General features: G+C 41.8%; 1 protein-coding gene across 1 annotated transcript; it reads right to left on the bottom strand.

Moving 5' to 3' along the window:
• Positions 1–531: 531 nt before the first annotated feature.
• On the bottom strand, positions 532–17,547 carry cacna1fa (calcium channel, voltage-dependent, L type, alpha 1F subunit a). Its single transcript, XM_018674526.2, has 45 exons — positions 17,413–17,547; positions 15,347–15,486; positions 15,112–15,257; positions 14,867–15,019; positions 14,560–14,756; positions 14,374–14,477; positions 14,125–14,267; positions 13,946–14,014; positions 13,805–13,868; positions 13,666–13,692; positions 13,099–13,259; positions 12,783–13,008; positions 12,477–12,684; positions 12,242–12,362; positions 12,047–12,119; positions 11,861–11,924; positions 11,719–11,776; positions 11,534–11,630; positions 11,258–11,387; positions 11,080–11,139; positions 10,891–10,997; positions 10,547–10,634; positions 10,267–10,374; positions 10,118–10,170; positions 9,863–10,009; positions 9,537–9,738; positions 9,284–9,442; positions 9,086–9,196; positions 8,899–8,982; positions 8,622–8,642; positions 8,372–8,506; positions 8,199–8,264; positions 7,917–8,008; positions 7,482–7,641; positions 5,668–5,795; positions 5,348–5,444; positions 5,155–5,257; positions 4,947–5,048; positions 4,493–4,617; positions 3,650–3,996; positions 3,404–3,559; positions 2,769–3,154; positions 2,352–2,464; positions 1,935–2,264; positions 532–1,364 (listed from the first exon to the last, which is right to left on the bottom strand). The coding sequence occupies exons 1-45, from the start codon at positions 17,467–17,469 to the stop codon at positions 1,158–1,160; spliced, it is 5,925 nt and encodes a 1,974-aa protein (XP_018530042.2). The 5' UTR covers positions 17,470–17,547; the 3' UTR covers positions 532–1,157.
• Positions 17,548–17,730: the final 183 nt, after the last annotated feature.

The raw sequence follows: 17,730 nt of genomic DNA, 5'->3' as shown, positions 1-17,730 counted from the left end.
GCAGCATGGAGACTGTTAGTAGACAGAAGGAGTGATGTGGAGGGGAAATAAAAAAAGAGGTCGGTGAAGGTTCGTGAACCGCTGCTGGTCATTAGCAGGCAGAAAAATCACCTGACTTCGACAAAAAACAAACAAACAAACAAAACAGCTGTAATATGAAAAGAACACATTTTCTCTTTTAGCCTTATTCTGCACATTAACAAGTAGAGGGAAGGCAGAGGGAGAGCTCAGGTTATCTCCATCAGATCCATGCAAAACAGTATAAAACATGAGTACAGTGTGTGATGTGTCACTGAACAACAGACAACCATAGTGTAATGTTTTGCATGCTTCTTTATCTCTAAAAGAAAAGGCGAAACCCAGATGTTGTCCATCTGCCTGTCCATTAATGGCTGATTATATAATTCACTCTTTTGTATTTCACTGTGGTTTTCAACATCCATTATAGCACTGCTGTGAAAAAAAACCCTCTCGCATAAAGTACACTGCTGTTACCCTACTACTCAAAAATAAAAACTGTAACAAAAATAATAAAACATTAATTTATTTTATTTGCACAATGGAAAGAAAATAGATTTGTACATTTTTGCTATGAGTTTTTATGCTTCATCTTAGAGGATATTCAATATATTTAAATATTTCTCTAAAATAATAACACTGTGGGGCTCTCACGACCTGGATCTCATCATCGGTGAGAGTATTAAGGTTTCATTGATCTAAGAGTTTAACATATTCTAATTGTACAGTCTATGCGCCATGATTGCAACTGAACACACGCTTGTATAAAGTGACAACAATTCAAGTACAGTACAAAATACAATGCAAAATGTCATGATTCTAAGAGCCACTGTTTTGAGGAGGCTTTTCTGCAAAACACTGCAGTCATAGTGTTCACAGGAAACCTGGTTGAGTCCTGCCATGTACTGACATGTTCTTCAAATAAGTGCATGTGTGTTTGGCATTCACAAACAAAAGCATATTGTACACTCAGGACAACAAAGTAGAAAAAAAAACGATGTTCTGTTTGTATCCCATCACATCATTTCTTATATAAACACACACCACATACAAGACTTCACTCTTTTTTTTTTCTTCTTTTTTTTTTTTACACATTTCATGCCTCACTTTTTCCTCCAGTTATTTCGGTTTTGCTGATCTCAGTAAGAAATCACACAGTTCATTTCATCGGCCAGTTGGTCCTCAAAGCGAGAAATCGACTGACTGGCCCCGCGAGCTATCAGGTCGGCGGCGGCGCTCTCCATTTCGTCCAGGCTCATGTGACAGGCTTCAGCGATCTCCCGCTTGGCAAAGTTCACAAACTTCGGGTCCCTGGCGTAGACGCCGAGACCCTCTGAGATCAGGATCTGACATTGGCAGAAAAAAAAAGGGCGAAGGAACAAAGATGTAAGATGGATTATGATTTCAGCTCTGCACAGGAAATCTGATCATCTGAAAGAGTCACTTAGCCAAATTGAAATGCTGCATGGTCACTTTATTCTTTATCTCTTTTATCATCATTAAACAGTGCAGCAGCAGCAAATGGACTTTGCAGTGCACTTCAGAGAATGAAAAGGCATTGTACTACACTCTGAAAAGAATTGAGCAATTAAACGGTTAAAGGAGGCTTTTCTGATGAGCTTCCATTGTAAGTGATGGGGAACAAAATCTACAGTCCTGTGCAGAAATGTTTTTTTCGAGTGAATATCTTACAAAGTTATAGAGTTTTAGTTTGAATTTAACTGTTTTGAGAAGGACAGAACATTTGTGAACCTACCCTTTGATATAGTTGTTAAATATGAGCAAATATATGTGGGAAAATATTGATTTGAACTTTTAAAAGGTCACTAAAGCAAACTCCCAGGTGGCTCAAAGTAATTTAAAATAGCAATAGGTTTCTCATTCAAAAAAAAATCACCTGCTCCATGATTACTCACCGACTCAACCAGACTGTCTGCACTGCCTTTGTCTACATAGCCCTGGTTGACTGGAGGCATCCTCATGCTGGTGAAGGTCCTTGTCTGACCGGGGTACCAGCCAGGACGGCTTCCTGCAGGGAGGCTGGCAGAGCTGTCGCTCCACAGCGGCTGGCTGGTGCTGGTGGCGTCGTCCACCAGGATCATAGGAGTGTAGATGAGCTTGCCCCTGCGCCCGGAGGGGGCGATTATTCCTGGAACGGGAGTGGTGCCAGCTGCTGTATTGTTTGCCCAGGAGGCGGACGACATCGAGGACACGCTGCTGGGCCGGGAGTCCAGGCTGTGCTGGGTCTGAGAGCAGGAGAAGACCAATGAAACCAGGCGAAGAAACTCTCCATGGCTGAACAGTTCAGAAGAGAATATGTGCCGTGGTTTTACCTGTAGGCGGGCTCTGGATGGGGATGTGCTCCTGCAGTAGTTTCCTGGGATGGGGAGGTCGTCCACACTGCTCTGAGGCTTCAGACACTCGAAGTTAAAGGCAGGTTTACGACCTGAAACAATAAGGAGGAAGTGTGAGGAAATGGGTCAGGATGAGTGACTGTAACCCTGTGTGGAGGGAGTTAGCATTAGCAGTGAAAGTCTGACTTCGATGTCATGCATGTATCATGTATCATAAAGTCATATTTTAAAAACAATGGTCAAAATTGAAGCAGCAGAAGTGGAGACTTTTAGGTCCTAACGTGGGTCCAGCTCCAGAACTCTAGATCCTACATATCCCATAATGCAACCACCAGCATCGTGCCTAGTAAACACCCACGTCCTCGAAACTCTCAACAGTTTGCTACAGTTTCTCACCTTTTGGTATGGCAGGAAGTAACCGCCTCCTGACAAACTGTGCGCCGCTGTCATTTCCATTGTAGCCATTCCCAGTGTAACTCACTGAGCTGCCATTTTCAATGCAGCCGTTCACTGTGCTTCCATTACCATTGTTGCTGATGATGCTGCCGTTCTCGTTGTAGCCTGTGTATCCATTCCCGTTATATTCATTTGTAGCATAGGGGGTGGGGCTCGTAGCAGCGCTTCCTCCATTCATGTTGGTGCTATTGTAACCGTTGCTAATGAAGCCATTCGCATCATGAGTATCGTAGGGTATCTCCCCAATGCTGCTGGCTCTTTCCAGGCTCTGTCCGTTGTAGCCGCTCTCAGTTGGTACAGGAGAAACAGCTTCTGGATACACATACCTGTAAAATCCACATCAAGATTTTCAGCATGAGTTAATGTTTTACTTTAAGTAACTTTAGGGTAAGACGTAGTCTCACATATAACCCTCTGTGAAGCCACGACAGAGAAAGACAAACTTTTTCCTTCTGTTTATAATCTTTATGCTAAGCTAAGCTAACCATCCCCCCACACAAGTTTCATACTTCACGGAAAGACATTAAAGCGATATTGATCTTCTCATCTAACTATCAGCATGACTTGCTTCTTACCTGTCTACTGATGCCAGACTTGCAGCATCGCCTTCACTGTTATAAACCTGCTCAGCTGCTCCGGTTGTAGCTGCCACAACTGGCGCTTCAGCTACAACCTCTCCTTCGACTAATATCTCCGGGGGAGGAGGAGGCAACTCACTGATGGAGTCCACCCTATTTGTAGAGAACAGACAAGTTAGGAAACACCTCATTATGACAGTAACAATGTGGGAATTTAAATATAATGCAACAAGAGAAACACACCTGACGGGCAGGGGCTCAGATCTCAGAGGCTGCTCTGTTACAACGCTGACACCTGCCAGCTCTGATCCTGGTCTCTCGTGCTCCTGTAGGCCCGTCACTTGCTCTGTAATCACGCCCCCATTGGCTACCTTGGGCTCTGGTTCGACTATAACGGTCGTCTGCTCCACTAGCATGTCTATGGGTGGCATCGGCGTGCTGCGCGGCGTGGTGTTTGCTGAGGTTCCAGCATCGCTGTCGAATATCTCATCACCTGTCATCTCTCCGTCCGCACCTTCCTCTTCTTCCAGGTCACAGGCCATCGCCAGGCGCATCTCTGGAGCCAGGTCCTGCAGCGTCCGCAGCCCTTGCTAAGAATAAATACATGTTAATAATGATTGTTTACCACATATCCATAAAACAAAGTTAAGGTTCCACCTCCACTTTTAAATGAATTTTACTGCCTAAGCATCACTGTGCAGAAACATGTATGTGTAAAGTTTGACACTAGAAGGCTGTTTTCACATTCATCTGCTAAACTGGGGAAGTTTCTGGAACTTACACAAGTGTGATGTGGAAACTTAAGACCTCCAGTGCACACACATACCGAGAATAGACTTTTAGTGAGTACGAGACATCTGTTCGTCTAGGACTTTTGAAATGAGAAATATTTGCATATTCCCTGATGGTGGGTTTTTCAATGAGGGGAAGGAGAAGATGCACATAAAACTTTACATTTCACTAATTATTTGAGCTTTTTTTGTGGGAAAAAACATCACATCCAAATTATCACTCAAAGAAGGGTAATTTCTCTACGTCATAAAACATATCTGGAATCAATCCTTTAAATAAAAAGCACAAAGTCACCTGAAGAGAAGCCGCCTTGTCCTTCTTTTTGGATTTCCTCTCCCTCTCCTTTCTCTTACGGAACTTTTTAAAATAGTCCTGGATCAAGAAACTGGCATAAAACTTCCCACAAGTCACCTCGTCACCTGAGAAAGAAAAAAAAGAGACATACATGGAAAACTGACTGGTGTGTTAGGAGTTGGAGGGAAAGAGCAACTGAACAAATTCCAGTAATACAGACATCTCTCTGGAGGATGAGACTCATATATGTCTTAAATCTGTTTAAGACATATGTATGTATTCATGTATTCATGACATGTATTCGGGAATACTTACAATTATTTTTCAATGCAGGCATTTAACTTTCACAAGAAATAGGTGCCACTACTGGCAAAAGCCTCATTTAATATTTGGAGTGATTTCTGTTTTCTTTTTTTTTCATCATGGCTGGCAGCTATGTAATTATTTGATGTACCTCTAGGGGGAGGAATGACTTCGTCGATGAGCTTGGGCTTAGTGCGCTTCCAGAGCTTCTTAATAATAAGCTTCAGCTCTTCATTCTGCTGGTCAATGGGGCCTGAAGGGGAACAACAAATCCTTTAAGGAAAGCAGCACTGCACTACACAGCACTACACTCAGCTCATACAAGTACAGCAAGTGTTTGTATGTTTTGGAGGTCTAACCTTCAGTCTTGATCTTGAGTGAGGTTCGCACAAGAGCAAACAGAGTAGCATTGAAGGTGACCGTCCCATCTGGGTGCAGTGGGACGTTCATAGCAACAAGTCTCTGAGGGGACAACATGGAGCAGAGGGAGTGAGCTCTATCTATTCCTGTTCCTAAAACCTAATGTGAAAAGCTGAATGTGTGTTGACTTACCTTGCAAGCAACACGATGAGGACACAGTTTTCCAAAACCAAGAGGTGGCTGAATCCTTCGCAGCATGGTGACGACATCAATGTGCTTTATACGGCCGCTGCAAGAAGCAGATGAACAGATATTTACTGAGAGATAAAAGTAAGGATGAGGATAATTGAGAGGAGCAATGTCTGCAGATCGCTGCACCGTGCCTTTTTCATACACGCTGATTTCCAATAGCTTTGCACCTGCAAGTGATTCTGAACAGCGAGAGGGAACAAAGACAGAGGAGCTCAGCAAAGGCAGCAGAGGATGAAAGAGGAATGAGGAATGAGTCTTACGTGGCCTCTGGATCGTAGTCAGACCAGACTCTCTTAAACTCATCCAGGTGATGAGTACCAAGCACAGTCCAGTCTCGAGTGAGGTATTCAAAGTTGTCCATGATGACGGCAATAAACAAGTTGATGATCTGACAGAGAGGGGGACAGAAACATGACAGCTATTAGCGTGTTTGTGACCAACACATCACATTTAAAGTAAGATTTGATAACTGACTCAAAGGAGTTATGTGTAAGTTTTCTCTGCCACTGAGCGTGGTTTCTTGCCAGTAGCAGGTAGTGGTGATGGTCACTTGCCAAGAGTTTCAGCCATCATTGTGTTTACAATACAAGAGGCCAGAGTACGCCCTCTGAGCAGCTACTTCTTCATGGCAGTCTGGATGCTACAGTGAGTTGCCATTATGAAGTGGGGCGTGCTAACCAGCTGGGGCTAGCTTGGTTAGGAGACAGAACTACAAGCAAAACACTGGTGTTGGTTTTCACTGCTGGAGACAGCTCTTGGTGAGTAAAGGAAGTTTGAAGCTGAACTTGCCATGTTTCCTCTAGACTAATGACTCACAAATAGCTCCTTTAAGTGCAGTCATTTAAAAGTGTGAATTTTTTAAAGTTCACTCACAAAGACCCTTTTAAAACAACTTTATATAACAGTTAGTAATGGTTGATCATAATAATATAACCTTAAAGAAATCTATGGGTTAACATACTGTATTAGGGAAAATTAAGGTATAATAGGTGTTTTGAAGGAAATTTATATATGTTAAATTTATATTTATAAAAATACATTTCTATAAAAGTAGTCTGAATAGAGTCTAGTTTTTAAAGTTATCATTTTCCATCAGGGTGTTGTTGTTTATTGAACCATTTTTTCAGTTTTTCAGTTAGTGACTATTTGCACGTCAGTCCATCCAGTTCTGATATGGTGAACCCCAGCAGGAGTCAGAGGTCCACTTCTACTTTTAGCAGCCCAGAGTGGTCTCTGTGGGTTTTTGCTAAAGGTCGAAGACCACACACAGACTGATGGATGTCAGCTGTCCACAGGAGAAGAAACCATAGAAGGAATGCAAGAAAGAGAAGAGCTAAACATGAATCTGGAATCTGGGGTTGTAAATCATGAAAACAGCTTAGACTGAGAAAATGGTCTAACCAACAAGGAGATTAAATGTCCACATTGGTCTCAGACTGACATTTAATTTTCATGGAGCGTGTCAAATGTATGAGGTACAGGGGCAAAGGGGTTTAAACTGGGATGTCTTTTAGGTTTTAAAAATGTGGAAATCATATAATTTTGGTTTGTTTTAACTGCATTCTGCAGTATTTCTCACTACATGCACTACAGATCTAAACTTCAGACCACACCATGTTCCTTTCTCGCCCAATTTCCATGTCTAAAGTCACCTTGATTTAACCAGTTTAATGTCTTAAAATAGTACTGAGGTCACTGAAATGTTACTAAAATATTTTCACCCTGTTAAATCAGGATTTTGTGATTTGGGTCTGCTGTCTGGATTAACAAAATCCACAGATGTGGGAGTTCTCTGAAGAGCAGGAAATTGGAGAAGACAGGGTAAGCTTTTAAAACTGCTACTACACTGCTGTTGTAATACTATCCGCTCTACTTTCATCTGACTTCTATCCCACTTGACTTTATAGTCTGTAAAACACAAGTCTGAATTAATTACACCTAAATTTAATTTGTAGTCAGCAGGCTGTATTAAGTTATATCAAAGCGGGCAAAGCGTTTTACTACAAATGATCTGAGAGTGGAGAGATTAAAAAACAAATCAATGTGATCTTTAATCCTCCTTGGCTTCGCTCACCAGGTAAGCACAGAGCATGAAGAAGCTGATGAAGTAGATGTAGGACAAGTTGCTACCGCAGGAGAACTCTTCTCCGGGTTCAGTGTCGGCTTCTGGGTCACAGCGTCTGCCGGGGAGAGCTGCCAACATGATCTCCTGCCACTGCTCTCCAGTGGCACACCTACAAGGACACAGAGACAGAGCAGCGCTGTCATTTGTTAGCTTAGATTATTAAGATCTTCAAAAGTTTAAAAGGAGCAGAGGGAAATTATTTGGATTTCCTCTGAAGAATTACAATCTACTATTATCAGGCATTACTGATGATTCTTATTTTGATTATTGAGATAAATCTGGTTTAAAATTGTTAGATTTTCTTCTATTAATAGGGCAAAGAGTGCTGTAGCCATCAGCCATTCCCCTAAGATCATAAGATGGTTTCTGGATAAAATGTCTCACCTGAAAAGCACCAGAACAGCCATGAAGAAAGTCTGGAAGTTGCAGTTTCTGTTTATATGTGTGTTGTCATCAACGGCCACTTTCCCAAACGTCTACGAGGAGAACAGTGCACTCAGTGAGAGACATACCAGAGGATCAATACTGACTGATAACAATTTAGTGAACTGGAGGCAGACTGTCTTGTTGCTTTATACTGTTTCGTTGGTAAGTGATTAATTTCAAGTAGTGAAAATGAAACCATTTAAAAGTCCTGATTTGACAAGATAACCCTGGATCACTCACCTGCATGCCGATCACAGCATAGATGAAGAAGATCATGGCGATGAGTAGACCAACATAAGGCAGGGCCTGAGCAGATGAAAGTCAAGAACATGATTCATGACAACATCCTGAAATCGCTCTTTTATTTGATTATTTTGGCCTTGTGTGAATCCTTTGCTCTGCGCTGCACTGACCTGGAGGGACTTGACAAAAGTCCAGAGAAGAGTTCGAATACCCTCTCCTTTGCTGAGCAGTTTAACCAACCTCAAGACTCGGAACAATCGGAAGAATGTGATGGACACTTTTCCACTTTCTCCTTTCCCACCACCCTTGATAGAAAATGTATTGAGACAAAAACAGGCAAATAAATACACATTACACTGCTTGTACCTGTCATGAAGCGGTTGTGGTTGTAAAGCTACAGTGGCTGTGTTTGGCTCTCACCTCACCGTGGCCGCCTCCTCCCTGGATCAATATTTCAGGCAATTAAACAACAAGCACCGGCAGCATGCAGGAGGAAAGAGATTAAAAAGCCATCAGGATCAGCCACAAATGGTTTAATTATTATAGTAAAACATCTGTCAAGAACCCATCTCAATGAACAAGAAGCAAATTAACTTCTAAAGCCAATGGCACTTAGCCTTTCAATTATATTTTCTGTAGTACTGTTTTAAGGTCACATCCACACTACCAGGCCAAATCCAAATGTGAACAAACTTACGCTAAACTCGGAAACTGCGATGTCCAACACACTCCCCACGACAATCAAAGCATCAAATGAATTCCAGGGATCGATGAAATAATGCTGAATAAGAAGAAATAAGCAAAATGAGAGTTAACAGAAAAAAAAAAAAAACCTGTGGTGACAGTTGTTGCGAGTGTAAGTTTGGGGGGTAAAAAAGCCTCACATGAGCCCGCAGAGCCAGTAACTTGATGATCATCTCTATAGTGAAAACCACAGTGAAGATCATGTTGAGGATGTCCATGATAGAGGTGAAGAGTTTAGATTGCTCGTAATGCTGAGAGAGAAACAAAACTTCACATCAGGGGACTGAAACTGTTTTAATTTTCTTTATATTCTTTGAGTAATTTGAGTGAGATGGTACCTGAACAGCCAGAGTGAGGGTGTTCCCCAGAATCAGCACAAACATGACGTATTCAAACTGGCTGGAGTTGATTATTTTCCAGAACTTGAGCTGGGACGGGTTTTTGGGAATGTAAATCTTTATAGGTTGAGCTTTCAGTGCGTAGTACACACACTGTCGCTGGACGAAGTGAGAAGAAGAGAGTGGAACGTTATTCACTTTGAAACAAACACTAAACTAAAATTAGCAATCAAGGTTTTGTAAAATAACTTACCTGGTTTTTGTTGAGTTCACAGTTTTTAAACTCGGCCTCTCCTTGTTCTCGAAATGTGATGATAACAAAACCCACAAAGATGTTCATCATGAAGAAGGCGATGATGATGATGTAGATGATGAAAAAGATGGAGATTTCTACACGGTAGTTGTAGATGGGCCCTCGGTTTATGGCATTAGCATCCACAGCTCGGTAGAGGAGCCTTTAAAAAAAAAAAAAAAGGGAGGAAATATTTCCTGGTCAAGCGTTTTTCTTTTCCAAAATTACACCACTCTTCTCTGATCTTTTAAAATAAAAGCTAAAGCTAGTGTAAAGCTGCTACTCACTGAGGCCAGCCTTCAAATGTTGACACAGTGAATAGAGCCAGCATGCCCATCAGCACATTGTCAAAGTTGAAGTCACTGTTTTCCCAAATCCTCTCTCTCACCATGGGGTGGTTCGTGTCTCCGTCTTTATAGACCACAAACGTTCCCCTAAAATCAAACACAAACAGACACACACACATTTTATGACATACACAGCATGTTTAAACATCATCAGCTGCTTTATATTGTGTAGAAAAATGATAAAACAAAACTGACTTGCACTCCTCTGGAGTGTGTTTGGCTTCATCTGTGCAGCTGTAGAATCTGCCCTGTGAACATGAAACAGGAAGGAGCCATTTTCTTTTTTTCCATGAGTAACAGAAAGAGGAGATAGAAATCACACAGTTGAAAGCATGAGCATGTACCTTGAAGAGCTGCACTCCAATACATGCAAACATGAACTGAAGGAGTGTCGTGACAATCAAGATGTTACCGATGGTGCGGATCGCCACGAACACACACTGCACCACATTCTGTGAAGGTACACACAGTGAAGCCCATATGTTAGCTTTAAACAGTAACTTTATATCTACTCAACGAATACCAGATATACACTGTGAGACACAATATTCCTGAAATAAATGCTACCTTCCCTAATATGTAATTTTAATATAAAAAAAATGAAAGATAAACAAAAGCATTTACCTTCAGCCCCTTGGCTCTGTTAATGGCTCGAAGAGGCCTGAGCACACGCAACACTCGAAGAATCTTCACCACAGAGATTGCACTTGAACTGGGAGCAACAGGGATAACAAAAATAAGTAAATAATCATTTGTAAAAATGAGAGCAGGGCTCACTGGGAAACTGAACAAATATGAATCTACACTAAGAAAATCAAATAACTGTCTTTTGCTGAACCCTAAAAAGTGCTAGCCTCAACACTTTAATGAGACATCTACGCTTCCACAGGTTACAGTTACACAACAGTGACTCCCATCGATTTTTCTGTCTGAGCTGTTCAGTTTGCGTTGGACAGTTATCTACTCACTGCAGAAAGAAGGATGTGAGCGACACGCTGACGACCAACAGGTCCAGGAGGTTGAAGGCGTTTCTACAGAAGGAGCCGGTGTGCAGGAAAGCTCCGTAGACTGTCATCTAGACGTGGGTGAGGAGCTGGAGTCAGAAACTTGTGTCTGATGAAGGAATGACCATTTACACTCTCAAATTACACCATTACCTTTAGTATGATCTCCACTGTGAAAACTGATGTGAACACATAATCAGCATAACCGAGCACCTGAGAGAAATAAACAGAAATTATCATGAGTCTGAATCTTTCTTGTCATTAAGGTAATTATGCGCAGGTGGGCATGAAGGAAGAAATGCAGATGAAACTCTAATGTGGTTGGTCTTACGATGTTCCTGAATGAGTGGGATTTGATTGGATCCTCAGCAGCCAGGGAAATACTACTGAGGATGATGAAGATGAGGATGAAGTTGGTGAAGTAGGGGTGATGGATGAGGTTGTGGCAGGCGACTCGCAAACTGGGAATTGGAAGAAAGTGGGGAATTTAAATAATGTGTTGGTGTTAAATGCATATCACACAACTTAATGCTGAATGAGTTGGAAGTTAAAGTATAGAATTTTAGTAGAATTGGGTTAATTTGGCAAATATATATTCTCAGATTACCAGTTTTTCTTTCCAAGAATGAAGAAGGAACTTCCGTCAGGGATTGGTACAATCTTCTCTTTAGGCCCTGAGAACTCTGGTTTTAATGGAGCGACCCCTACAATAAAATAAAGAGCAAACAAAAAAGGTATAAGAGACAGTTCACATCTTAATCTCCAGCAGGGTGTGACGTCCATCACACTCACCCTCTAGTCCCTCGATGGCCCTCAGCTCTTCGTTTTCCTGCCAGTCGTCCTCGTCGTTCTACAAACACAACACAAGATCAGCTCCTGTAAGTTTGGTTTGCTTTTCATAAAAGGGGCAGAAACATATTAAAACATTATCTACCCCTGCATCTTCATCTTCTTTCTCTTCATCCTCGTCCCATTCTTCCTCCTCTTCCTTTTTCTCTCTGAGAAAACAAACACCAGGAAGCTGCTGTTAAGCTAAAAATATCATTTTTGCATGCACCTAATATACTGATCAGTTAGTGATAAATGCATGTAATACCACCTTTTCTTATGTCAGACTTACTCGACTTTTTTCTTCCCACCACCTCCTGCCAAGTTGTCCACAGCGATAGCCAAGAAGACATTGAGCAGGATGTCTGATCACAGAATTAAGGAGTCAGATTTGTTCCATTGGGAATTAATGATCAGTCCGCAGTTGGATCAGAAATACGTTTACAAACACTGCTGATCTGTTGATTGACTTCTTGGAAAAGGATACAGTTACCGCAGACGAAGAGGATGACAAAGTAAATGCACACCACCATGTTAGGGAAGATGGGCCCTCCGTAGGCCATGATGCCGTCATACATCACAGCGTTCCAGTCCTCTCCAGTGAGTATCTGCAAAGACCGACAGACAGAGTGAGGGGGTTATGATTCACAGCAATATGAAGTACTGCTGATAAATAGAAGTTACGATAGTAGCATGTGAGATATCATGGAGAGATCAATCACCTGGAAACAAGTGAGCAGAGCCTGAGGGAAAGAGTCAAAGGTACTTCTCTTCATCTGTGTCTCATCAAAGTTGAATTTGCCTCCAAACAACTGCATGCCCAGCAAGGCGAAGATGATGAGGAAGAGGAAGAGCAGGAGCAGAAGGGAGCAGATAGCTTTCATGGAGTTCAGCAGCGAGTTGACCAAGTCAGACAAGGCAGCCCAGTGCCTGGAAAACAACAAGAGAGCATGGATACACTACAGGAAATACTGATCACAAGCCCTAAAAAATGGCAGTTGTCATACTTAAGCTCTGTTATCAATTACCGCGTCATCTTAAATATCCTGAGCAGTCGGATGCAACGCAGCACAGAGATGCCGATGGGCGGGATGACGTCCATCTCTACGAGCAGCGTCTCGAGGATGCCGCCGCACACCACGAAGCAATCAAAGCGGTTGAACAGCGCCATGAAATAGATCTGCAGACCAAAGGCGTACATCTTCATCAACATCTCCAGGGTGAACAGCAGCAGCAGGATCTTGTTGGCTCGCTCTGTGGGACAAAGGGGAGAAGAGGTGGAGTCATCTTTTTATTTTTCTCCCATGATTTCTGCTGAATCCAGAGGGTCAGCTGTGCTCTTACCTTGCATCTCTGTCAGCCACTTTGGCTGGCCGTAATGCTCAGAGGCACTGGCCACTGTGTTGAGAAACACCAGCAGGAGCACCAGCCAGTAGAAGTTTGTGGTCTTAACAGCCACACGGCAGTTTTTCCTGAAGGTATGATTCAGCTGGCACAACTGGTCACTAAAGAAAGAGAGGACGTGGCATTTTGAGTTAAGAGAGAATTCATGACAAATACTGTTTTGTTTGTCCAGGTGTAGGTTTGTGTCTCATATACATTTAAAAAGACAAAAAACAACACACTCAGTGTCTCATGGGAATCATTAATGTTTGGGATATACAGTAGACCTGAATGTTGATAAAACTAGGAAAGAGTTTGGATGAGTATTTCATCATATTATTTTAATTACATCTAACAGCTCAGTGCTAACTACTGCACCACTCTGCCGCCCAGCAAACATTATTTTCAATTTTTCAATAGTTGACTTTTTGTGTTATTATGTTCACACGTTTTAACTATCTCTCTGAAAACATGTGCACTTCATCACATAAATATTTCACATTCAGTGTGTAATGTTGAAAATCTTACCAGAAGCTATTGGCCATCATCTTTGCCCTGAGAAAACAAGAAGATGAGAGAGAGTGAGAGAGATCAATAAAATGACTTAATCTCCTCCTGTGTGCCAACAGTGAGTCAAAACAATGTTGCTATTTCTCTGCTGTCTTACATGAGAGAAGCACAGCAGCCGTTGTCGTCATCGAGGTACGCTATATCATCATCAGAGTCTGACTCTGTTGAGACAAACACAGGCGGTTAGAGACATGTCATATAAAGTAAATATGATAGCAGACAGTGACAGCTGACATACCTCCACCATCTTCACTGTGTTTGTACCAGCCAAACTTCTTCATCATCTTTTTCTTTGCAATTGCAGCACCTGTTAAGACAAATGCAGTCAGATTATACAGAAATGTGAGGCTACAACGTGTTGATGCTTGGATTTGAGTGTCTGTACAGTATGTCAGAGTAAATGTGTGTTGGACTGACGTTTGTTTCCCTCTTCATCCACATCCTCGGCCTCTATGAGCCAGTCCATGTAGCCAATCATGTCCTCCTCCATCTGTTTGCTCTCCTGCGCCTTCTGCAGCTCGCCACGCGCCACGGCCTTTTCTCTTTCTTTGGAGAACTCTCTGTGCAAACACACACCCACATTCACAAACTTAGGACACAGAAGAGAAATGAAGGGATTTGGTTACGTGTTAAAAAGTTGAGACCTGCAGTGTAGTGACTACCCACCCGCTCAACACACCCAATACAAGATTGATAATGAAAAACGATCCAAAGATGACGAGAGAAACAAAGTAAACCCAGGGTATCTCAAAGCCGATGGCATCATTCATCTGTGTAGAGAGACAGAGAGGTTAAGCCGTTTCAAATTTGGAATCAAAAATAAACTGTAGATCTAGGAATATGTCTGTGTACCCAGTAGAGCACATCTGTCCAGCCCTCCATAGTGATGCACTGGAAAACTGTCAGCATGGCAAAGAAAACATTGTCGAAGTTTGTGATCCCGCCGTTGGGGCCCTCCCACTTGCCCCTGCACTCTGTCCCGTTGCCGACACAAAAACGTCCACTCCCGGCAAACGCACAAGGTGACGGATCATCCTCTACCATCAGACCTGGAGCAGAGAACAGGAAGAAAATAAACAGAACACAGACAGTGAGTCTACACATCCATGAAATATGGACAATGTAGGAATTATCTTTTTTTAGTTTAAAAAGCAGAGACCTGTGCTGATGGAGTAGCACGTCTTGTGCATCCTGCCGATGAACAGCTCCAAGCCGATGATGGCGTAGATGATGATGACAAACATGACCAACATACCGATGTGGAGAAGGGGGACCATGGCTTTCATGATGGAGTTCAACACAATCTGTAAACCTGATGAGACAAAGACAGACTTTTCAGTGGTGCATGTGCGGCATAAAACACAGGAAAACACATGCAGAACAAACTACAAATGATAAACGCACTTGGCACTCCAGATACGAGTCGAAGCGGTCGCAACACCCTGAACGCTCTGAGTGCTTTGACGTCCAGGCCTCCAGGTTTTCCTGCAGCGTGATGGGCCTCTCCTGGCTTATGATCCGTCATGGCCTCTGCTATCACACTGAACAGCCTGCACAGACACAGAAAACAGCTGTTACACTTTACTTTTTAATAATGATAGACCACTTGGAGATGGAAATCATGAAGCACCAAAAATACCCGACGATGACGATAATAAAATCAAGCAAGTTCCATCCACTGCGTATGTAGGCGCTGGGGTGCATCACTAAGCCGTAGGCAAGAATTTTAGTGAAGGTCTCAATGGTGAAGATGACAAGGAAGACGTACTCAACTTGTTCCTGAGAAGAAAAGAGAAGAAAAAGCAACATAGGTTTGGTTATGCACAATTGGAATGACCTTTTTTAAATGCTAGTGAGTGCATCTGAGAGGAATAAATACGTAAGAAAATGTCAAGTCATTGTCACAGAAAAATTAAGACATTTAGAAACTGTTGATTCCCACTGACTACGCATACCAATAAGTGGCACTAACTGTCTTTTTCATGCTTCTTTCTTTACATCACGTGTTTTCATTAAGGACTGATTGTGGTGGCTTTCTAACCTCTTAACCCAGTGCCTAACACAAGCTTAAGCCTGTCACTGAATCCCTTTTCTGTAACCTTCAGCTTAATGCTTCTAATCACCGCCACCACTGTCACTAGGACTTTACCTGAGGCTGCCACAATAATCTGTGCATGATGAGGTTTAATGAGAGATGACTGGTATTAACAAAAAAGTGTAAAATTCACCAAAACTTGATCCAAAATTTGATGATATTAAGTGATATTATGTCCCAGTAAGGAGGAGAATCTTAAACTGTCAGCTTAGCTTCTCTGTGAAATCCAATAAAGGGATCTACTAACATTTATCCTGCTGTGAGTCTGTGTGTAGCTCTGTGTGTGTCCCTGCTACTCTTAACTAAAATCACCTCAAATCAAACTCAAATATTTGATAATTTTTACTCTCTGCAAAACTATGAGAGGATCATTTCGAGCAATGACATAACATAATAACAGTGTGACTTCTTGTAAATATATGAAGCTGCTGTTAAGACAGAGAAACAGACTCATTTCTAGTTTGAATATCATGTAGTTTGGAATTTAAAGAGAAAAATTATCAGAAAAACCAAGGAAAAAAGAAAGAGACAGAGAGAGGGGACATGAGATCAGGCAGATGGTTGGTGTTTAAGTCAGTCACGATCCCTGACAGGGTCACCTCACTAAGGTCACAGCACAACTTTTTCCCTCTAATACCATTACCATCCATTCCTTCTTACTAATTCCCGCTACCTTCTGCAACAACTTTTCATTAACCATTTAACTGCCATTTCCTACACTTCTGTCATGAATCATGCACATGTTTATCAGTGTCCTCAAACGACTCCGAGGACCTGAGAAAGAAAGTCAGTTGAGGAGAGGAAAGATTGTCTTAATGGGAGTCAGGCCTGGGAAAGAAAGGAATGTAGAAATATCTTAAATATCATGATCATAAATATTTTGTAGTTTCAACAAGGTGTTATATTTCCAGAGACTGGGCACTCCTTCAGCAGATGGATGAATAAATGATCTTAGTGCCAGCATCTGTATGAATTTTATACTTTGCGTGATAAAATCTCCCTTCAATCTCATTTTTTCTCACACATCCTCTCACTGATTGAGGTATCTATTTATCACTATAATATGAGTGTGTATGGGTGCATGTATGAGAACATCAATGACATAAATTAAGACAAATATGAAAGATATGGAACATCTGCAGTGTTTTCTTTTTTCATTTCCTTCCTTTTATTTTCCTTTTTTCACTTCCTTTCTATTGAATTCACATGCACCCATGTTTTTAATTGTATTCATGTTGTGTGGATGCTGTGAATGACATTATCTTTTGCTGTGTATTCTATGCTCTAAGTAGAGCATCCTTTAGAGGCTGATCATATAGGAGTCTAGTTCTCATTGGAAATCTGATAAAGATTCAGGATTCTTGTGGAATGAATGAACTGTTTTCATGAAACACACTGGTGAAACAAAGACGATTCTTCCAGTGATATTTTCTTCCATATATAATAATGTGGTGATTGAATCAGGCTATTATTCACCTCTATGTGATACCACATAATCTCAACTTTTGTGTGATCCTCACATAACACCTCAGGGCACCGTGTTCTCACATATAATGTTTTCCTAACAAGTTAACTTCCTCTTTACTGTATCTCTCCACTTGAAACTTCACCAGTTTGTGATTGGTGGCATTAGAGTCATCATCTGGGTATGGCTTGGTAACACCCATGGCCACACAGTTGGCAAAAATGGCGAGTAGAATGAAAATATCAAAGGGCTTGAGGATTACAGTTAAGGACAAAAGGCCTTGTGAATGCATCCTTCCGGGAAAATGCACACAACTGCACAATTAAAACTTTAACAATGTACATTTGCATCACAAGCAGGACTGTTTGTATAAACATACACGAACCACAGTGCATGTGCCAACACAAACACCCTAACCAACTCAGACAAAAGGATATTTCCACTCCACCAGGGCCAGTGCTGC

This window comes from Lates calcarifer, linkage group LG6 (assembly GCF_001640805.2).
Source record: "Lates calcarifer isolate ASB-BC8 linkage group LG6, TLL_Latcal_v3, whole genome shotgun sequence".
NCBI classification, from domain to species: Eukaryota; Metazoa; Chordata; class Actinopteri; family Centropomidae; genus Lates; species Lates calcarifer.
This window is presented reverse-complemented; position numbering and strand designations above follow the sequence as displayed.